The sequence below is a fragment of the Hemiscyllium ocellatum genome, chromosome 20 (genome assembly GCF_020745735.1).
Source record: "Hemiscyllium ocellatum isolate sHemOce1 chromosome 20, sHemOce1.pat.X.cur, whole genome shotgun sequence".
In the NCBI taxonomy this organism is placed as follows: Eukaryota; Metazoa; Chordata; class Chondrichthyes; order Orectolobiformes; family Hemiscylliidae; genus Hemiscyllium; species Hemiscyllium ocellatum.
In genome coordinates, this window is record NC_083420.1 from 10340626 (window position 1) to 10364716 (window position 24091).

General features: G+C 42.4%; 1 protein-coding gene across 1 annotated transcript in view; it reads right to left on the minus strand.

Annotated features, from left to right (window-relative positions):
- Positions 1-24091, minus strand: part of nubp1 (nucleotide binding protein 1 (MinD homolog, E. coli)) — an 82498-nt gene that overhangs the window by 17523 nt on the left and 40884 nt on the right. Inside the window, exons 4-5 of the mRNA XM_060840492.1 lie at positions 12418-12486; positions 1862-1894 (exon numbers count right to left, since the gene is read on the minus strand). Of these exons, the coding sequence (XP_060696475.1) occupies positions 1862-1894; positions 12418-12486 (102 nt within the window). The remainder of the gene's footprint in view (positions 1-1861; positions 1895-12417; positions 12487-24091) is intronic.

Genomic DNA, 24091 nt, shown 5'->3' on the forward strand with positions numbered 1-24091 from the left:
CGCGGTTAGGGTGAAGTTCAACAAATTTTCACAAATGCGCAGTAAATCAATATTCTAATAAAATTGAGTTGAGAGGCACAATGAATGTAACAAATATAAAATGGAGAACTTGTATAAAATCTCCAATGATGGGAGAATCCTGTGCTTATATTTGAAACCACTATATAACAGAAACAAATCAATAGGGGCCAACAAATTGAACACTGGATGTGAGCATCTCTTAATGGATCTGCATTTATTGCACATCCCCAGCTGAGCAGGGGGCAGTTAAGAGTCAACCACATTGCTGTGGGTCTGGAGTCACATGGAGGCTATACCAGGTGAGGATGGCAGTTTCCTTCCCTAAAGGTCACTAGTGAACCAAATGGGTTTTTCTGACAATTAACAATGGAATTAAGAGTCTAATGATCATAAACCCAGATTTTTCTTTTACTGAATTCAAATTTGGCCATCTACTGTGACAAGATTTGAATCCAGAACATTAGCCAAGTTTCTAGATTAATAGTCCAGCGATAATACTACTAGGCCATTGCTTCCCCTTTTGTGATTGTCTGCAGGGAAATTCTGAAATGTCACATCCACATGGAGTCTGGGAAGCGATAATGAGTCAGATGATTACCATCAGAGATAATGACGAGCTAAACTCTACCCAGCAGGAACCCATCTCTGGCAGACATGTTTGTGTTTTGCTCTACCAGAAATATGCAAAAACAGTAGTTTAAAATCAAGCTTCAACTCAGTCAGCATGCATTAACGGCCTGACGTTCTTCTGAGTGGATCACTGTACTGTGAAGGTCACAGGTATGAGAACTGGAACTAAACATCCCTGCATTGCAGGTAAAGAAAGAGGTTGAGTGTTATCAACCAGTCCCAAAGGAAGGAACAGGACAAAATAATTTCAATTAGCTGCAAAGACAAGAAACCTGAAATCACCTGATGATCCCTGATGAAGGGCTTTTGCCCGAAACGTCGAATTTCCTGTTCCTTGGATGCTGCCTGACCTGCTGCGCTTTAACCAGCAACACGTTTTCATCACCTGATCAACCACCAACCTCAATGCTATCAGTGATAATGACTGCAATGGCTGCAACATTCTACTATCTACTCTTCATGAATGACTCTCAGACACACTGTACATTTTCAAATTTTATTTTGGATTTAATTTTTATTCCAAATGTGTGTTTATGTGTGCTGCATTATCATTTCTTCTCACATTTTATAACTAACAAATTCACTCTTGTTAACTGAACACAGCCAGGTTAAATGGACTCCTTTTCAAACATATCATTCAGAAAGATCTCTGCAAGGTTAAGTGATACTTCTTAAATTAATCTTATTGCAACCAACAGGACGAGTGGGGAGAGGAGAGGGGTCAGTAAAGGAGAGGGATTGGTTCATCCCTCCTCACTCAGGACCTTAATAAATTGGGGTATTCCATATAGAACTATAATAAATTGAGGAACCTTGCCTGAAAACTGGTCTTAACAAAAAGCACTGAAATCGCAGCCGTTATGATATATTGGATAAATTGATTCATTTAGAAGTATTTGTTAATAATATTCAGCATTTTTCAAAAGCCTCGTATGATGGGGTCAGGGCTTGAAATGTTAACTCTGTTCTTCTCTCTTCAGATGTTGTCAAACCTGCTGAGTCTCTCCAGCACTTTCTGATTTTGTTTTAGATCTCCAGTGCTTGCAGTTCTCTGTTTTATATTACTCATCCAACAGGTGTATCGTAGGAGGATGGGACTAAAAACAGTAATAATTTCAATTCTGCAAAGCACTTCCCACAGGCCTGGCTGCCTACATGTCAGAATGTTTAGACCATTCACAAGCCAGTGATTCAACAATGCAATACATACCACTGGAGACCATCCTGACCCACTCTGGTGTACCTGTGAGAACAGAAGGGAAGGAAAAAGTTTAATTAATATAATTTCTTTTAAATCCTTAGCATACACAGATTGCTTACATTAAAGAATGGGAGTATGTATGTGGAAGAGAAGGATTTTTGCTGCTGTAAATTGCATTCATGACCATGTTATTTTGTTGAAAATGTGTTGCTGGAAAAGCGCAGCAGGTCAGGCAGCATCCACGGAGCAGGAGAGTCGGCGTTTCGGGCATGAGCCCTTCTTCAAGAATTTTCCAGCAACACATTTTCAGCTCTGATCTCCAGCATCTGCAGTTCTCACTTTCTCCATGTTATTTTGTTGCTAACTCAAATGAAGCTCTTTTATAATATGACATTGGTTAATTGGTTTTTCTTCCCCCAATTAAATATTTCCCTGATATCTGCGAGCCACAGCACTGTGGGTCTGGAGTCAAACGAAGGCCAGACCAGCTAAGGATGGCAGATTTCCTCCCCTCAAGGATATAGGTGAACTGGATTAGCCTTCATTACAGCAAGTGATGGTAATGTCATGGCTACAATTGTTCTAACTGTGACTAGCCTTAATTCCAAGATTTTTAATTGAATTTAAATGTCACCAGCTGTTGTGATGCGATTTGAACTTGTGCCTCCAAGTGCCAACCTGTGGCTTTTGGTAATGTCCAGTGACATTATCCCTACCCTTTTTTTAAAATAGAATACCTACAATCCAAAGATGTGCAGGTTAGGTGAATTGGCCATGCTAAATTGCCCCATAGTGTTCAGGGATGTGCATGTTAGGTGCATTAGTCAGGGGTAAATCTACTTTCATAAAATCTTTTAAAACAGGCACACATTAGGGGTTGTGTACTGTAAGTTTAGGGACGTTCAGCGATAAAGTCTGGATGTGTTATCAAAAAAGGTGAGTGTAGGCAGTGTACAGGACTAGGCTAAGTTCTGAGGAAAGGTCACTCGACCCAAAACGTGAACTTTGATTTCTCTTCACAGATGCTGCTAGACCTGCTGAGCTTTTCCAGCAACTTCTGTTTTTGTGTCAGCTAAGATCCAGTGCACTGCTATACTGGGGGAATGCAGAGAGACTGAAAGAGAATGAGATGTAACTGGGCACAGAACTTTCTTAAATCAAAGGAATCTTATGTCACAAGGACTGCCTCTAGCAACACAATGTACCAATTTTAATGTGATAATTTCTCCTTTCTCTGCCTTAAAGTACGTAAAGCACTTCTTATCCTGGAGGCTGTGTAGTCAATCAATTTGTAATCTAATCTGCTGAATTAAAGTTTAACCAAGTTAAACATCAACTCCAATGTAAGCATCTAACCAAAAATAAAAAACAGCATTTTCACAGCAAACTACTCTTTGTACTGCAGTGGAACTATTTTAAAAAAAAGTCCTTTTAATTTTATATTCTAGATGGTTCTAAGTAAATAGTCCCCATTTGATAGGGTACAGTAAAAGAACAGAAATGTTAGCAATATTCACAAAAGCTGTTCATAAAATATTTTGGTGGAACTAAGTACAGAATTATGATTGTCTGTGATTTACTGCAGTACAAGCAAGGTGCAGCAGATGGTGCTGCTGAGCAGTCAATTTCTCCCTCAGACTCATACTGCAAACGCTGGGGACCACAGTGGGTCACACTGCATCCATGGGGAGAGAGCAAGCTAATGATTTTAGACTAGATGATTTTTCATCAGAGCTGAAGTGAAGTGTGGAGGGTACAGCATGTGTGCTATAGTTTGGAGGGGGGAGCTGGGGGTAGTGGATGTAGGATGCTGAGGGAGAAAAGGCATTGATAGTTCAGATTAACTGAATGGAATGTGACAATGGCAGAACAATGGTGTGTCTCCAGTCCCCACTGGGATGAGAGGATGGGGAGAGAGGACAATCTAAAAGTAAGGAAATAAATGGGAGCTGGTTCACAATGTGAAGATATTGAACTCAATACCAATATACAAACTCAATATGAAGTCCAGAAGGCTGTAAAGTGCCTAGTCTGAGGATGAATTTGTTGCTCCTCCAGTTTGTGCTGTGATTCACTAGAACACTGCAGCATGCCGAGGACAGACAAATGAGAATGCGAACAGGAGGCTGTGTTAATATGACCGGCTATGGGAAGGTCAGGATCCTGCCTGCACAGACTGGAGATTGCAAAGTGGTCTCTCAGTCTGCGTTTGGTTTCTCCAATGCGGAGTCAGCCACATTGAGTGCAGCGAATACAATACACAAGACTGGAGGCGGTACAGGTGAAATTCTGCTTCACCTGGAAAGACTGCATAGGCTCTTGGATGGTGAGCAGGGAGGAGGGGAAGGGGCACTATCCTCTGAGTGGAAAGGTTGCCCTTAGGTCTCTTTTAAATCTTTCCCCTCTCACCTTATACCTATGCCCTCTACTTTTGGATGCCCCCACCCTGGGGAAAAGACCTTGTCTATTTACCCTAGCCATGCCTCTCGTGATTTTTTTTATTAACCTCAAGAAGATCACCCCTCAGCCTTTGATGCTCCAAGGAAACAGCCCCAGGCTATTCAGCCTCTCTGTCTATGCTCAAACCCTCCAACCCTGGCAACATCCTTGTAAATCTTTTCTGAACACTTCCAAGCTTCACAACATCCTTCTGATAGCATGGTCGAGTATGGGAGCCAATGACCCAGCATTATCACTTGATTATTAATCCAGAGACCCAGGTCATGTTCCTGAAGAAGGGCTTATGCCCGAAACGTCGATTCTCCTGCTCCTTCGATGCTGCCTGACCTGCTGCACTTTTCCAGCAACACATTTTAAGCTCTGATCTCCAGCATCTGCAGTCCTTACTTTCTCCATGTTCTGGGGACCCAGGTTCGAATCCCACTGTGGCAGACTGTGCAATTTGAATTCAATTAAGTGTCTAAACATGAAACCATTGCCAATTTTTGGAAAATCTTACCTGGTTCACTAATGTCCTTTAGAGAAGGAAGTCTGCCATCCTTAGTGTACGTCTAACTCCAGACTCACAGCAATATTAACTAACCTCTGGGCAATTAGGGACTGGCAATAAATACTGGCCTAGCCATCCGTGATTAAAAACAAATTCTTAATAGAGGTCAAAAAGAAACATTTAAACCAAATCTACGAAGAACAATTTCGATTGTTCTTTAGATTGGAAATCAGGATGCTCTAAAACACTTGACAATGAACAAAGTACTTTTTGAAGTACTATAGTTATTGTTATAAAATAGGAAAGTTGGTATCGGATTGGTACATAGAAAGCTCCCAAAAACAGCAAGGTGATAATGACCAGCTATTGTGTTTCAATGATGTTACTGACCAGGAATAACTCTCCTCTTTGAAATAGGGCAAGGGAATCTTTTATTTCAGCTCAGTATTGCACCGAGTTTCAGCCTAGATTTCTGTGTCCAGGTCACTGGAGTGGGGTTTGAACATGTCACCTTCTGGTTTGGAGACAAACATGCTACCCACTGAGCCACCACCGATACACAGGGCTGCTGTAGGTAAGAAGATGACGACATAAAGCCATCACGGTTTCTGAACTAACTAAATATTCATACTGGCCCCTCCAAACTTTCCTTTCCCCTCAATCTGAGAATTCCACCCTGACCATGATGGACAGAGTCAATGATTGCATCCATCCCATTTCCTTCATTACTATTCCCATTCATTTTCCAAGACCACAATAGGGTTTTCCTCGTTCTCGTGTTCCACTCCACCAGCTTCCATTTACAAGTGTCCTCCACTATCACCAAGCACATCCGATTCTCTTTCAGCATTCTAGAAGGGTTTTAGTATAATCTGTTTCACCTGTGTGGGCCTTGTCCACCTTAAAGCCTCTTTCAACACTCCTCCTCATTCTCTTGCATCTTTCCACACAAGGAGGGTAGTAGTGGTGTCATGACCCGGTCTAGCTGACATGTGATGCCACAGCAACATGACTGGCTCTTAACTGCCCTCTGGACAATTAGGGACAGGCAATAAATACTGGCCAGTAATGTCCATGTCTCTGAACAAATTTTACGAAGTGTAGATGTGACAACAGCCCTTTTACCTCTTCAAGATCCAGAACACATTGTCCAGGTGAAACTTTCAACTTAGTGTACATAGTTCGCTGCTCATAATGCTGAACACAGGGGAGACCCAATCTGAATTGGATGACCACTTTTGTACAATCAAGGTCATTTATGCCTGCAATTCCCTGCTTTGCTCTGATTCTGACCTCTCTATCCTCGGCTTGCTGTATGCTCCAATGAAGCTCAACATAACGTCAAGGATATTCCAATGTAAACTGGTTCACTTTCTCAATTAAAACCTTCTAACATTCTGCTCACAGCACTATCCAGTTTATGATCCTGAAATTCAACATGTTTAATCTGTATTACAGAATTCAACAGCAGCTAACTTAAGTCAGTAAAATTCAATTCAAACAACACTACGCTTTTCTATGAGCTACACTGTAATCACTATATTGTACTGAAATATGCTGTGATCATTATACTGTACTGAACTACACTGTGATCGTTATACTGTACTGAACTACGTTGCGATCGTTATACTGTACTGAAATACGCTGCGAGCATTATAATGTACTGAACTACGCTGTGATCACTATAATGTACTGAACTACAGTGCGATCGTTATACTGGATTGAACTACACTGATCACTATACGGTACTAAAGTACATTGTGATCATTATACTGTACTGAACCACTCTGTGATCGTTATACTGTACTGAACTACGCTATGATCACTACACTGTACTGAAATACGCTGTGATTGTTATACTGTATTGAACTACGCTGTGATCACTATACTGTACTGAACTATGCTGTGATCGTTATACTGTATTGAACTATGCTGTGATCACTATACTGTACTGAAATATGCTGTGATCACTGTACTGTATTGAAATACGCTGCGATCAGTGTACTGTACTGAAATACGCTGCAATCATTATACTGTACTGAAGTGCGCTGCGATCGTTATACTGTATTGAACTACGCTGCGATCGTTATACTGTACGGAACCACGCTGCGATCGTTATAGTGCACTGAAATCCACTATGATCATTATACTGTACAGAACTAGGATGTGATCGTTATACTGTACTGAAATACGCTGTGATCGTTGTACACTTCTGAAATACGCTGCGATCACTATACTGTACTGAACCACGCTGTGATTGTTATACTGTACTGAACTACACTGTGATCACTATACTGTACTGAACTATGCTGCGATCACTATACTGTACTGAAATATGCTGTGATCGTTATACTGTATTGAAATATGCTGTGATCTTTATACTATGCTGAAATGTGCTGCAATCGTTATATTGTACTGAAATACGCTGTGATCGCTATACTGCACTGAACTATGCTCCGATTGTTATACTGTACTGAACTACGCTGTGATCATTATACTGTACTGTATTACACTGTGATCGTTATAATGTACTGAAATAAGCTGCAATCACTATACTGTACTGAACTACGCTGCGATTGTTATAATGTACCAATCTACAATGTGATCGATATACTGTACTGAAATATGGTCGAATCATTATATGGACTGAACTATGCTGCAATCGTTATACTGTACTGAGATTTGCTGTGATCACCATACGGTACTGAACTACCCTGCAATCACTATACTGTACTGAAGTGCGTTGCGATCATTATACTGCACTGTATTACACTGTGATCGTTATACTGTACTGAACTACACTGTGATCACTATACTGCACTGAACTATGCTGCGATTGTTATACTGTACTGTATTACACTGTGATCGTTATACTGTACTGAAATACGCTGTGATCGCTATACTGTACTGAAATACGCTGTGATCGTAATACTGTACTGAACTACGCTGTGATCACTATACTGTACTGAACTACGCTGTGATCACTATACTGTACTGAACTACGCTATGATCACTACACTGTACTGAAATATGCTGTGATCACTATACTGTACTGAACTACGCTGTGATCACTATACAGTACTGAACTACGCTGCGATCGTTATACTGTACTGAAATATGCTGCAATCACTATACTGTACTGAACTACGCCGAGATTGTTATAGTGTACTGAACTACGCTGGGAATACTATACTGTACTGAACTACACTGCAATTGTTATATTGTACTAAATTACGCTGTGATCGTTATACTGTACTGAACTACGCTGTGATCACTATTCTGTACTGAACTATGCTGCGATCGTTATAGTGTACTGAACTACGCTGTGATCACTATTCTGTACTGAACTATGCTGCGATTGTTATAGTGTACTGAACTACGCTGTGATCGTTATACTGTACTGAACGACCCTGTAATCACCATAATGTACTGAAATACGCTGTGATCGTTATACTGTACAGAACTACGCTGTGATCACTACACTGTACTGAACTAAGCTGCGATTGTTGTACTATACTGAACTAAGCTGTGATCGTTCTAGTGTACTGAACTACACTGTACTGAAATATGCTGCGATCACTATACTATACTGAACTGCGCTGCAATCGTTATATGGATTGAACTACACTGATTACTATACTGTACAGAAATACACTGTGATCGTTATACTGTACTGAACTATGCTGCGATCGTTATACTGTACTGAACTACACTGTGATCACTACACTGTACTGAAATACGCTGTGATCACTATACTGTACTGAACTACGCTGCGATCGTTATATGGATTGAACTACACTGACCACTATACTGTACAGAAATACACTGTGATCGTTATACTGTACTGAACTACGTTGCGATCGTTATACTGAAATACGAAATGATCGTTATACTATACCGAAATACACTGCAATCACTATACTGCGATTGTTATACTGTACTGAACAATGCTGTGATCACGATAATGTATTGAACCACGCTGTGATCACTATACTGTACTGAACTATGCTGTGATCGTTATATTGTACTAAAATACGCTGCGATCGTTATACTGTACTGAACGACCCTGTAATCACCATAATGTACTGAAATACGCTGTGATCGTTATACTCTACAGAACTACGTTGTGATCACTACACTGTACTGAACTAAGCTGCGATCGTTGTACTGTACTGAACTACGCTGCGATCACTAATCTGTACTGAACTACGCTGTGATCATTATACTGTACTGAACTAAGCTGCAATCTTTATACTGTACTGAACTACGTTGCGATCGTTATACTGTACTGAACAATGCTGCGATTGTTATAGTGTACTGAACTACGCTGTGATCACTATACTGTACTGAAATACGCTGTGATCGTTATACTGTACTGAACCAAGCTGCGATCGTTATACTGTACTGAAATATGCTGAGATGACTATACTGTACTGAACTACACTGTGATTGTTATACTGTACTGAACTATGCTGGGATCACTAGACTGTACTGATCTACGCTGTGATCGTTATAGTGTACTGAAATATGCTGTGATTGTTATACAGTACTGAATTATGCTGGGATCACGATACTGTACTGAACTACCCTGTGATCACTATACTGTACTGAACTAAGGTGCGATCGTTATACTATACTGAACTACGCTGTGATCACTATCCTGTATTGAACTAAGCTGTGATCGTTATACTGTACTGAACTACGCTCTGATCGTTATACTGTACTGAACTACCCTGTGATCACTATACTGTACTGAACTAAGGTGCGATCGTTATACTATACTGAACTAAGCTGTGATCACTATCCTGTATTGAACTAAGCTGTGATCATTATACTGTACTGAACTACGCTCTGATCGTTATACTGGATTGAACTACGTTGCGATAGTTATACTGTACTGAAATACGCTGTGATCACCATACTGTACTGAAATACGCTGTGATCGTTATACTGTACTGAACTACACTGTGATCACCATACTGTACTGAAATACGCTGTGATCGTTATACTGTACTGAACTAAGCTGCAATTGTACTTTACTGAACTACGCTGTGAGCACTATACTGTACTGAACTATGCTATGATCGTTATACTGTACTGAAATAAGCTGTGATCACTATATTGTATTGAAATACCCTGCGATCGTTATACTGTACTGAAATACACTGCGATCATTATACTGTACTGAACTATGCTGCGATAGTTATACTGTACTGAAATACGCTGTGATCACTATACTGTACTGAACTACACTGTGATCTCTATACTGTCCTGATCTACACTGTGATCACTATACAGTATTGAAATACGCTGTGATCCCTTTACAGTATTGAAACACGCTGTGATCTCTATATTGTAGTGTACTGTGCTGTGATCAGTATACTGTACCAAAATACGCTGTGATCAGTATACTGTACCAAGATATACTGTGATCAGTATACTGTACCAAAATACGCTGTGTTCATTATACTGTGCTGAAATACGCTGTGATAACTATACACTGTTGAACTACGCTGTGATCACTATACTGTACTGAACTACGCTGTGATCACTATACTTTACTGAAATATGCTGTGATCATTGTACTGTACTGAAATACACTGATCCCTATACCGTGCTGAAATATGCTGTGATCACTTTACAATACTGAACTATACAGTAATAACTATACCACACTGAACTGGCCTGCAATCTTTATAGTGTATTGAACTGTGTTGTGATTATGCTATACTGAACTATGCTATACACACTATGCTAAACTGAACGATACTATGATTACTCTAACACACTGAACTACGCTTTAATCACTATGTTATACTGAACTATGCTGTAATCGTGTGTTATGGGGTTCATTCTGTCCTGCAGGAAGAATGAAGAACTTTCCCGTGGACAAAATGAGCAGTTTCCTCTGATCCCTGCTTGAATTCTCTCTCTGAAAGCCATGATACTATGAATCTCCAATTCACAGTTATTTTATTAGTACAAGTGTATGCTGCTTACAAAATAACCCAAGAGTATCGATTATAAAAATGACTTGATTTACTAATCACAAGGATTTGAGAACTGGATGAACTCAGTGAGGGATTGTAAACAGATTCAATCTATAATGAAAGAATTGGATTAAGTTTTAATAAGTTGCCTATGGCTCTGCTGAACTTTTGACTTCATCCCCCCTCCAGTAGGAGTTAATGTTGTTAATAATGACTATGGGTTTGGTTAAGACCATAGAATGTCAGGGGACCAATTACTAAGTGGACACAAACAGTGTTCCAATAGATGGGCCACGTTGAGTGACAACATTCTGAATTGGATCTTGGGTTATCATTAATGACTGTCACCAAGCCAGGCTACACAACCAACAATCTGAACAGAAATAAAAAGGCACTGTTGGAGATACCACAGAAAGCCAGATGTTGTACTGTCAAACTACACTCCTGTTGACGTACACAATAAACTTTCACTTTTTTTAAAAAAGTATCTTCCATATGTGATACTGTGCACTGTGTTGCACTGAGTTGTGTGAAGTGATACAAGGAAATGGTTTGGAACTGAGCTAGCAAATCCATCATGGCAACCAAGAAATTTAATTGATTGAACAAATTTGGAAAGCTAGCATCGTTAATGGTGAAACCACTGGGTTGCCATTAAACATAAACAGAAATTGCTGGTAAAGCTCAGCAGGTTTGGCAGCATCTGTGGAGAGAAATCAATTCTGACCTGAAACATTAGCTCTAATTTCTCTCCACAGCAACTGCCAGACCTGCCGAGCTGTTCCAGCAACTTCGCTTTTTGTTTCTGATTCAAGCAGCTGTAGTTCTGTTGGTTTACCCCTAAAACCCATCTGGATACCGATACTAATGTCCTTTAAGGAAGGCAATCTCTTATCCAGTCTGGCATTGTTAGTTAGAGCAGCACCGTTTTGCCCATCCCAAACTGCCATTACTAGCTTATTCCCGGTGCAGTTAAGAACCAATCACATTGCTGTGGATCTGGAGTCTCCTGTCGTCCAAACTGGAAAAGGGTGGCAGATATCTTTCTGAACAGAGAACATAGAAATAGAACAGTACAGCACGGTACAGGCCCTTCGGCCCATGATGTTGTGCTGAGCATTTATCTTAATCTAAGATCAACCTAACCTACACAATTCCCCAAATTAATATAGTGATCACAGCGTGTTTGAGTACAGTATAGCGATCACAGCATATTTCAATACTGTATAGTGATCATAGCGTATTTCAGTACAGTATAATGATCACAGTGTTGTTCAGGACAGTATAACTTGATTGTCTGGAAAGATCACTAGTGAATTGGACAGGGTTTTACAACAATCAACAATAGTTTCTTGGCTGAGCCTAACTTTCAGTTCTAGATTTTATTATTAGAGTTTAATTTCCCCAGGGATTACAAGTCTGGTGATATTACACTATGCCACCATCTCCTGATTGTGTCTCTATAATGCCCCAGGAAGCCACTCAGTTATGTCCACAGTCTTGTTCACATCTGACAGCGGATAAAGTAGTCACGCTAGCCAATTAGAATTTTGAAAAGCTTCCACTTGGTCCAATGTTCACTAAAGAATATTCAATCCCTCAACATTGAGGAACTCCTCTCTTACTTGTTCACCTTCCACTCCCATTATTTTTGGAATGGATGGGCCACACATGTCAGCGTCCAGAAGAGCAACCTGTAATCAGAAAAAATATAAAGAATGAAACCCGTGCTCATGTAAACCAGGGCCTTTTGAATTGCATTGCACAAACACAGAAATAAAACTACAGTATGAGGATACTATTTTTAATAAATCTACTGTTTAGCTTCTTCACTGCAAAATATCTCCCATTTGCTGTTCTCTAGAATAATGTATCCTCATCAAGACAAGCACAGGATATTTTTGAGCATGTCCTCATTTTGTTATAAAAGTTAAACATGAATAAAGCCTGTTGTTTATTAACAAAAAGGTGCAAATACAGGGGTCAACACGGTGGCTTAGTAGTTAGCACTGCTGCCTCACAACGCCAGGAATCTGGTTCAATTCCACCCTTGGGCGACTGACTGTGTGGAGTCTGCACATTCTCCCCGTGTCTGTGTGGGTTTCCTCCGGGTGCTCTGGTTTCCTCCCACAGTCCAAAGATGTGCAGGGCAGGTGGATTTGCTATGCTAAGTTGTCCCATAGTGTTCAGGGCTGAAAAATGTGTTGCTGGAAAAGCGCAGCAGGTCAGGCAGCATCCAAGGAGCAGGAGAATCAATGTTTCGAGCATCAGCCCTTCTTCTTATGCCCGAAACGTCGATTCTCCTGCTCCTTTGATGCTGCCTGACCTGCTGCGCTTTTCCAGCAACACATTTTTCAGCTCTGATCTCCAGCATCTGCAGTCCTCACTTTTTCCCATAGTGTTCATGGATGTGCATGCTAGGTGGATTAGCCGTGGGAAATGCAGAGTTACAGGAATGGGGTTGGGTCTGGGTGGGAAGCTCTTCGGAGGCTCAGTGTGGACTTGATGGGCTGAATGGCTTGTGTCCACACTGTAGGGATTCTATGATTCTAAATAAAATTGTTGGAGATACTGAACGACTCAATCTGTGTTTGTGGAGAGAAACAGCAAAGTTGATTTTTTTTTAAGTGTGATCAGAATTGCCTTTATTTAAATAGGGAATACTGCAGGAAATTGATGCTCTGAGACAGAAGTATTATGGGTTGACTCAAGATGGGTCAGGGTTTCTATTCTTGTGTAAGAGGATAAAACAGTAAAAGTGAAGAATCTATTAATGGTTGATATGCTAGCAGTCACCTCTTTAGGGAGAGCTCCCAGGTACTTTGAAAATGCAAAGAAAAACAAACAACTTTGTACTAAGAATTGTCTAAACGCAATCCTTTTTCTCCAATCTCAACCACAGAGGGAAGCCTGATTGAATGGGATTCAGCAATTTCCCAGTAATGATATTAAAGAATTTTCACACCCAGAGTACTGCTGTGAAATTCCAATGAAAATCTCACCCTCTGCAGCAAGTTTATTAAAGAACAGCAGATGGAGCTGGCTCCTCAGGACAACACTCGGCATTTTACTGAAGGCAACTTGAAGCAAGAAGTCCAGAACCATAAAATGGCTAGGTTCATTTAAAAATTATTTACAAACAGGACACTCTACAAACACACGTCAGCATCAATCACTACTTCAAAAGACCAGATCAGCCTGAGAGAGGACTGCAAACATTTTTTAAAGGCTGTGATTTAACGTTCTGCTCTAAAGCAAAGCTGATCAGGCGTGTGGGTGAGTGTCGTGAAGTTTATGTCCTTTTTACAGATTTCGGTAGAGTCTTTGACAGGGTCCTAGATGTGAGACCTATTAGGAAGTTGGGATCCAGTGTTACAGGGTAATTTGACAAATTGGATGTGAAGGTGGCTTTGTGGTTGGAGACAGAGACTGGTGGTAAAGGAATTTATCCATCCCAGGCAATATTCTGGTGAATCCCTTCTGCTCCCCCTCCAGTACAAACACATCCTTCCTGATATAGTGTAGTGACAAGAACTGTATACACTACTCTGGCAGTGGCCAAACCAAAGTTCTATACAGCATCATCACTTTGTCCCTGCTCTTATAATCTGTACCTCGACTGAAAAAGGCAAGTGTGCCATATGTTTTTTCAACTGCGGTATTAACTTGTGGTGTCAGCTTCTGGGATCTACAAACATGTCCTCCAAGATCTCAGAGCTTCCTTGTGCACTCACTTATCTTGTTACTTCTTGCTATGTGCATCACAGCACGTTACAGAATTCAATTCCACCTGACCAGTCCTCCTGTAACCTAAGACCTTCTTCCTCTCTGTCAACCACACGGCCAATCTTCATGTCATTCGCAAACACACTTACCACCACCACCATCTCCTCCTCCCCACCAGACCAATGCACACATATACACATTTAGTTCTATATTGTTTTATATATCACAAACAGTAGGGGACCCAGCATTGGCTCCTGTCATATGCCACTGGAAACAACCTCCAGTCACATGAACAGCCTACCAACTCTCTCTCTTTCTCATTCCACTAGTTGGGATTTCTTATTGGCAGCACTTTGGGTGGCACAGTGGCTTAGTGGTTAGCACTGCTGCATCACAGCACCAGGGAGCTGGATTCAATTCTAGCCTCGGGCAAATGTCTGTGTGGAGTTTGTACCGTCTTCACATGTCTCTGTGGGTTTCCTCTGGGTGCACTTGGTTTCCTCTCACAGTCCATAGATGTACAGGTTAGGGTGGATTGACCATGAAAAATTGGTCATGGTATTCAGGGATTAGATTAGATTCCCTACAGTGTGGAAGCAGGCCCTTCGGCCCAACAACTCCACACCAACCCTCCGAAGAGTAACCCATTTCCCTCTGCTACGGGCAATTTGGCATAGCCAATTCACCTAACCTGCACATCTTTGGACTGTGGGAGGAAACCGGAGCACCCAGAGGAAACCTACGCAGACACAAGGAGAATGTGCAAACTCCACACAGACAGTTTGCTCGAGGCTGGAATTAAACCTGGGACCCTGGTGCTGTGAGACAGCAGTGCTAACCACTGAGCCACCGTGCCACCCATATGTCTAGGTTAGTTGGATTAGCTAGGAGGATTTCAGAGTTACAGGGATAGGGTATGGTAAGGTCTGGACAGGATACCCTTCGGAGGCTCGATGTAGACTCAATGGGCCGAATGGCCTGGTTCCACACAGTAGGGATTCTACGATTCTATTCTATGATCAGTGGCATCGTTAGGTGGCCCACAGTGAGAGCAGACACAGTGTTCCAGGGCTGCATCACTGCCACAACATGTGCCTGTCACAAAAAAAACATGCTACCCAAATATTCACAGGGCAGCCCTGGTAACATCATTCTCGCATTGAGACAAAAAGCCAAGAATTGGCAGGAGTTTCTGGGAGTAACTCAGGAGACACAGCAGAGACTCATCCCAAGGAAAAAGGAAGCACGGTACAGGGAGGATGAGGCAACAATGGCAGACTAGGGAAGTCAGGGATAGCAGAGAAAGCTTACGATATGGTGAAGGGAAAGCAGAGGATTGGGAAGTTTACAAAGACCAACACAGGGCATCAAAAAAAGAAAAAAGCAGGGAGAAGATTAAATATGAGGGTAAGCTATCCAGTAATAAAAAGTAAGATTGTAAGAATTTCTTTCGATATAGAAAGGGCAAAGGTTAACATTGCACCACTTGAAAATGACGCTGGAGAGATGGTAGTGGGAAACAAGGAAATGTGGGCCCTCTGTTGGCGTTTGTAAGATTCCAAATCCTCTGGTTTGCCACTGTCGCCACATTATATACTTTCTCTTTTCCTCTTATGCTAACCCTGACTTCCCTAGTCAGCCATGGTTGCTTCATCCTCCCGGTACCATGAGGAACTGAATAATTACTTTGTATCAGTCTTCATGGTAAAAGACACAAGTAAGGATTGAGTATGGTGGACATCACAAAGGAGAAGGTGCTCGAAAACTGAAAGGCCTGAAAATGGATAAATAACCCGGACCAGATGGGCTACACCTTGATGTTCTGACAGAAATAGTGGAGGTGATAGTGATGATCTTTCAGGAATCTCTAGAATCAGGGAGGGTCCCAGAGGACTGGAAAATTGCTTGCGTGACATCCCTGTTTAAAAATGGAGTAAGGCAAAACACGGAAAATTACAGACCAATTAGCCTAACCACAGTTGTGGGTTAGGTCCTGAAATCCATTGTGAAGGATGAGATTTCTGAATACTTCCAAGTGCATGGTAAAATAGGGCAAAGTCAGCAGGGTTTCATCAAGGGGAGGTCATGCCTGACAAATCTGCTAGAATTCTTTGAGGAAGTAATGACCAGGTTAGACCAAGGAGAGTCAATGGATGTTATCTATTTGGACTTCAAGAAGGCTTTTGAGAAGGTGCCACACAGGAGGGTACTGAATAAGGTAAGGGCCCCTGGTGTCAGATGCAAGGTGCTAGCATGGATAGAAGCTTGTCTGTCTAGTAGAAAGCAGAGGGTGAGGAGAAAAGAGTCCTTCTCAGGATGGCAGTTGTGTGTTGCGCAAGGCTCAGTGTTGGGACCATAACTTTTCACTTTATGCATTAACGATCGAGAGTCATTGATGCATTAAGTTATAGAGATGTACAGCACGGAAACAGACCCTTCGGTCCAACTCGCCCATGATGACCAGATATCCGAATGTAATCTAATACCATTTGCCAGCACTTGGCCCATATCTCCCTAAACCCTCCCTATTCATATATCCATCCAAATGCTTATTAAGTGCTGTAATTGTACCAGCCTCCATCATTTCCTCTGACAACTCATCCCTTACACACACAACCTGTGTGTGAAAAGTTGTCCCTTAGGTCTCTTTTATATCTTTCCCCTCTCGCCCTAAACCTATGACCTCTAGTTCTGGATCCTGTACCCCTGGAAAAATACGTGTCAATTTATCCTGTCCATGATTTTATAAACCTCTGTAAGGTCACCCCTCAGCCTCCGACGCTCCAGGGAAAACAGTCCCAGCCTATTCAGCCTTTCCCTATAGCTGGCAACATCCTTGCAAATCTTTTCTGAACCCTTTCAAGTTTCACAACATCTTTCCGATAGGAAGGAGACCAGAATTGCACGCAATTGTCCAAAAGTGGCCAAACCAATGTCCTATACAGCCGCAACATGACCATCCAACACCTACACTTAATGCTCTAACCAGTAAAGAAAAGCATACCAAACACCTTCTTCACTATCTTATCTACCTGCGACTCAACTTTCAAGGAACTATGAATCTGTACTCCAAGGTCTCTTTATTCAGCAACACTCCCTAGGACCTTACCATTAAGTGTATAAGTCCCACTCTGATTTGCTTTTCCAAAATGCAGCACCTCGCATTTATCTAAATTAAACTTCATTTGCCATTCCTCAGCCCATTGGCCCATCTGATCAAGATCCCGTTGGACTCTGAAGTAACCTTCTTTGCTGTCCACTGCAACCCCAATTTTGGTGTCATCTGCAAACTTACTAACTCTGCCTCCTATGTTCACATCCAAATAAGTCATATAAATGATGAAAAGTAGTGGACCCAGCACCGATCCTTGTGGCACTCCACTGGTCACAGGCCTCTAGTCTGAAAAACAACCCTCCACCACTACCCTCTGTCTTCGATGTTCAAATGACCAGTTCTCCCTGTATTCCATGTGATCTCATCTGGCTAAATAGTCTCCCATGAGGAACGCCTTTCTTAAGTCCATAAAGATCCTGTCTGTTGCTCCGCCCTCATCAATCCTCTTTGTTATTAGATGAAGCAACTGTGCATTCTGCCTAAGTTTGCTGACAATTGAGGAGGCAGAAAGGCTGCAGAAAGATTTGAACAGCTTTGGAGACTGGATAAAGTGGCAGATAGAGTACAAAGTGGGTAAGTGTGAGGTCATGTATTTTGGTAAGAGGAACAGAGGCATGGAATATTTTCTAAATGGGGAGAAAATTCAGAAGTCTGAAGTGAAAAGAGACTTGGGAGTTCTAGTCCAGGATTTTCTCAAGGTAAACTGGCAGTTTGAGTCAGTAGTTAGGAAGGCAAATGCAATGATGGCATTTATTCTGAGAGGACTTGAATATGAAAGCAGGGATGCACTTCTGAGGCTCTATAAGGCTCTAGTCAGACCACATTTGGGGTATTGTATGCAGTTTTGGACACCATATCTCAGGAAGGATGAACTGGCCCTGGAGCATGTTCAGAGGAGGTTCCTGAGAATGATCCCAGAAATGAACTTAACATATGAGGAACGTTTCAGGGTCCTGGGTCTATAGTCAATGGAGTTTAGAAGGATCTAACTGGAACATACAGAATACTGAATGGCCTGGACAGAGTAGATGTTGGGAAGATGTTTCCATTGGTAGGCGAGACTAGGACCCGAGGGCACAGCCTTAGAGTAAAGGGAAGACTTCTAGAATGGAAATAAGGAAAAACTTCTTCAGCCAGAGAGTGGGGAATCTATGGAATTCATTGCCACAGGAGGCTGTGGAGGCCAGGTCATTGAGTATATTTAAGATGGGCATAGATAGGTTCTTGAGTATCAAAGGGATCAAGGGTTACGGGGAGAAAGGGGATGAAAAACGTATCAATCATGATTGAATGGCAGAACAGACTGGATGGGCTGAATGGCTGCAAGATCTCAGCGAACATGTTTGGTGCTGGGTACACAAAACCCTGCTTTTTCAAAGCTGTGTTATGAATGAAGAATGATCATGTTTATGAAAAGAATGTACTCCAAAGTGTTCTCAAAAATTGCTAACTCCAAAGAAGTCTTTGTAAAATTCATTGGCAGAATGTGAGCATCACCGGCAAAGCCAACATTTAGACTTTTTAAAAAATCAACCTATTCACAGATGTTATTATACTCCTCTGGAGCAGGAGGAACTTGAACCCAGGGCTCCTGGCTCAGAGGTAGGGATATTATCACTGTACCACAGGAGTTTCTAAAACTAGCATTCATTGTATTTTTACATTGTCTCATCAACCTGTTCAGAGATGACATTATACATATCTGCAACAAGTTGGGCTTGAACCTGGACCTGCTAGACCAGAGGTAGCGACACTACGGCTATGCCATAACAATCCTAACACCAGTACTTAATCAACCTGTTCAGATAAATGTGGCTAGTTTAAGTATTTTCTAAACAACTTGTTCAGAGATGTTATTACACACCTCTTGAAGAGCTCGGATTCGACCTGTACCTCTTAGTTCATAGCTAGGGACACTACCATGGTGCCACAAGGGTCAAAGATCGGCATTTGTTGTCCATTGCTCAATTGAATTACTTGCTATGTCATCCAACAGTGTAGTTAAGAGTCAACCATATGATTGAAAGCCTGGAGTCATATGTAGGCCAGACCAAGTAAGGATGACAGATTACCTGCCCTTAAAAAAGGAATATTAGTGAACCAAATGATTTTTTAAAAAAAATCCAATCCAATCATTTTATGGTCATCATTACTGAGACTAGTTTTACATTTATATAATTAATTGAATTTAATTTCCCCAGCTCATGTGATAGGATTTGAACTCATGTCCAGGTCTCTGCATTATTACTCCAGAACCTTAACCACTGGTGTCCCTGTTCATTTATAATGAAGATACATTTCAGGGATGCTCCACTGTGCAGACCACTGATTCCCACCAATCATGGCTGTGGAACTCGGGGAGTGAATAAAAAAGGAGGGATGTGACCGCTGCACACAAGATTCCTAATATGCATATTCCCCAAAAATTAATTTCCCAAAATTAATTTCAAACCGGGGAAGCATGTACTTGACTAAAAACCCTTAGTAACCGATTCCCACATCTCTATAACAGTCGAATGACAGCCCGGGAGTTCTGTCACTTTGAATTCACTGAACAGTACAATCCTAGGTGTGCATGGGACATTGGCTAGGATTGAATAGAGTCATAGACAGCACAGAAACAGACCTTTTGATTCAACCCGTTCCATGCTGACCAGATATCCTAACCTGATCTAGTCCCATCTGCAAGCATTTGGCCTAATCTCTCTAAACCCTTCCTATTCATGTACCTATCCTAATGCCTCCTAAATGGTGTAACTATACCAGCCTCCACTACTGCCTCTGGCAGCTCATTCTATACACGTACCACCCTCTGTGTGAAAAAGTTGCCTCTAGTTTCCTTTTAAATCTTTCCTCTATCATCTTAAACCTATTCTAGTTTTGGACTCCACTTTTCCAGGAAAACCAGCCTTGGCTATTTATCCTATCCATGCCTCTCATGATTTTATAAACCTCTATAAGGTCACCTCTGAGCTCCAGGGAAAACAGCCCCAGCTTATTCAGCCTCTCCCTAAAGCACAAACCCTCCAGCCCTGGCAACATCCTTGTCAATTTTTTCTGTACCCTTTCCAGTAGCAGGGAGACCAGAATTGCAAGTAGTATTCCAAAAGTGGCCTAATCAATGTCCTGTACATTGAATAATTAGATGTAGGGTCACGGAAAATGGATCAGGGGTTAGTGTAATGGTCAGAGCTCCTGGCCTTTTTAGCTAACTAGTGGCCTCTGCTTAAAATCATGTACATGTGCACAAAGGCCATGCAGAAAATCATCAATGACCTGAACAACCCACCAGCACTCATCGTTGAGGATCTGACTCCCAGCTGAACTGAGTGACAAACAGGAAGGCTGACAAATGTTCATGTGATGGGTAGCCATTCAATGTGCCCCAATTTTTTCTTTCTACATGTTTAAAATTCTCTCATGGCATGTGGGCGTTGCTGGCTAGGCCAGCTTTCATTACTTGCCCCTATATGCCTTGCAGAAGATAGTGGTGAGCTGCCTTTTTGAACTGCTGTCCATTCAGTGTGGTTAGACCTACAATGCCGTCAGAGAGAGAGTCCCAGGATTTTGACCACTGACAGGATGTCAATGGTGACAGGAATGTTGATAGGAGTCAGAGTGGTGAGTGGCTTGGGAAAAAAAGCTTGCAGGTGGTGACATTGCCATGTATCTGCTACCCTTGTCCTTCTAGATCTTAGTGGTCATGAGTTTGAAAGATGCTGTCAAAGGATCATTGATGAATTTCTGCAATATGGCTTGTAGATGGTGTACACAACTGCTAATGAACATCAGTGGTAGAAGGAGTGGATGCTTGTGGATGTTGTGCCAATTAAGCGGGTTGTTTTAGCTGGGATGGTGTCAAGCTTAAGTGTTGTTGCAGCTGTACCCATCCAGGCAAGAGGGGAGTCATAGAGATGTACAGAATGGAAGCAGGCCCTTCAGTCCAACCTGTCCATGCTGAACAGATATCCCAACCCAATCTTGTCCCACCTGCCAGCACCCAGCCCATATTTCTCCAAACCCTTCCTATTCATGTACCCACCCAAATGCCTTTTAAATGTTGCAATTGTACCAACCTCCACCACTTCCTCCAGCAGCTCATTCCATACACACACCACCTTCTATGTGAAAAAGTTGCCTTTTAAATCTTTCCCCTCTCACTCTAAACCTATGCCCTCTTGTTCTGGACTCCCCACCCCAGGGAAAAGACTTTGTCTATTTATCCTACCCATGCGCCTCATGATTTTGTAAACCTCTATAAGATCACTCCTCAGCCTCCAACACTCCAGGGAAAACAGCTCTAGCCTATTTAACTTCTGGAGTATTCTATCACACTCCTGACTTGTGCCTTGTAGATGGTGGATAGACTTTGGGGTGTCAGATGGTGAATTACTTGCAGGTTTCCCAGCCTCTGGCCTGCATTTGCAGCGATAGTATTTACATGGCTGACCCAGTTGAGTTTCTGGTTGATGATAATGCCCAGGATATTGTTAGTGGGCTAAGGCTGCTATCCAGAAGCGGTTCATATGGATTAAGCTGAGTTCTCTTTTCTGCAGTTTTTTGATGAAAGTAAAATTGATCCATGAACAAGATGAGTGCAATGCTTCCCAGATGTTTCAGGGCCATCTGCAGTTCATCACCATTTCCGTAAGATTCGGTGATACCAAGAGTCGTAGATTTAGAAAGACAGGTAAAGTGAATCAAGGGGTCTCATAAGCAGTTGGGACAATGACAGATAGTCTACAGCGAAAGAAATCCAAGCCAATTTAGATGGTGAAGGAATCTTTACAGACAAGCACTTTCTAAAGAAAGACTTTCCCTGTCACATTTCAGTGATTCATCACTTCACTGATTCATCACTTTACTAAAATTATAACTATTAGGAAAATCTTCTGGACCAGCTTTACGCACTGTTTGAGGACTGGTCAAGTGACTGTGAGATCATTCAGCTGACACAGCCACTAACGATAACAGTAACTGCTTCCATGAAGAAAAGGGGAAATTCATCATCTGCCATTTTCTGCTCAGTCACAGAAAGTTAGCATGTGAGCCAGTTTAGTCAATACCGAGTCGAAACGAATGTTCTATTTAGTAACACGTTTTAGTCAGAGTTATGCTGCTCGGGAACAGACTCTTTGGACCAACCAGTCTGTGCCGACCGAAGTCCCGAAGTAAACTAGTCCCACCAGCCTGCACTTAGAACATAGAACATTACAGCACAGTACAGGCCCTTCAGCCCTCAATGTTGCGCCTACCTGTGGAATCAATCTGAAGCCTATCTATCCAACACTGTTCCATTTTCATCCATATGTTTATCCAACTTGGTCCGTATCCCACCAAACATTTCTTACTCATGTCCTTCCTTAATTGTCTTTTAAATGTAATTGTACCCACATCCATCACTTTCTCTGGAAGTTCATTCCACACATGGATCACTATGTAAAAGAAAAGCCCCTCGAGTCTTTTGTAAAATCTTTCACTTCTCGCCTTAAAAGTGTACTGCCTTGTCTTGGAACCACCCCCCCACCCCACCCCCCCACCCACCCACCCATCCCCCCAACCCACCCCACCACCCCCCCCCCCACCCCCACACCCACCCCCCCCCCCCCCCCCCCCCACCGCCACACCCCTCAACACCCCCCCCACCCCCACCCACCCACCCACCCCCCCACCCTCCCACCCCCACACCCCCCCCACCCACACTCCCACCCCCACACCCCCCCACCCACACACCCCCACACCCTCCCCCCACCCACACACCCCCACCCACCCCCCCCACCCCCACCCCCCCACCCCCACCCACCCCCCCCACCCTCACCCCCCCACCCCCCCCCCCACAACCCCCCCCCCCCAGGCAGCATCCAAGGAGCAGGAGAATCGACATTTCAGGCATAAGCCCTTCTTATGCCTGAAACCGATCTTGGTATTATCATAAATTTAATAATCATGCTTTCTATATTTTGATCAAAATCATTCATAAAAATGACATGGTAGAGTGGACCCAGCACTGATCCCCGTGGAACACCACTGATCACAGGACTCCAGTCCCAAAAACAACTGCCATTAAGCCAATTTTGTACCCAACTGTCAAGCTCACCCTGAACCCCATGAGGTTTAACTTTACTAATTAGTCTAACATGCAGAACAAGGTTAGATTTCATGGAATACAGGGAGAACTAGCCATTTGGATACAGAACTGACTCAAAGGTAGAAGACAGAGGGTGGTGGTGGAGGGTTGTTTTTCAGACTGGATGCCTGTGACCAGTGGAGTGCCACAAGGATCGGTGATGGGTCCACTTCTTTTCAGCATTTATATAAATGATTTGGATGCGAGCATAAGAGGTACAGCTAGTAAGTTTGCAGATGACACCAAAATTGGAGGTGTAGTGGACAACGAAGGAGGTTACCTCAGATTACAACGGAATCTTGACCAGCTGGGCCAATGGGCTGAGAAGTGG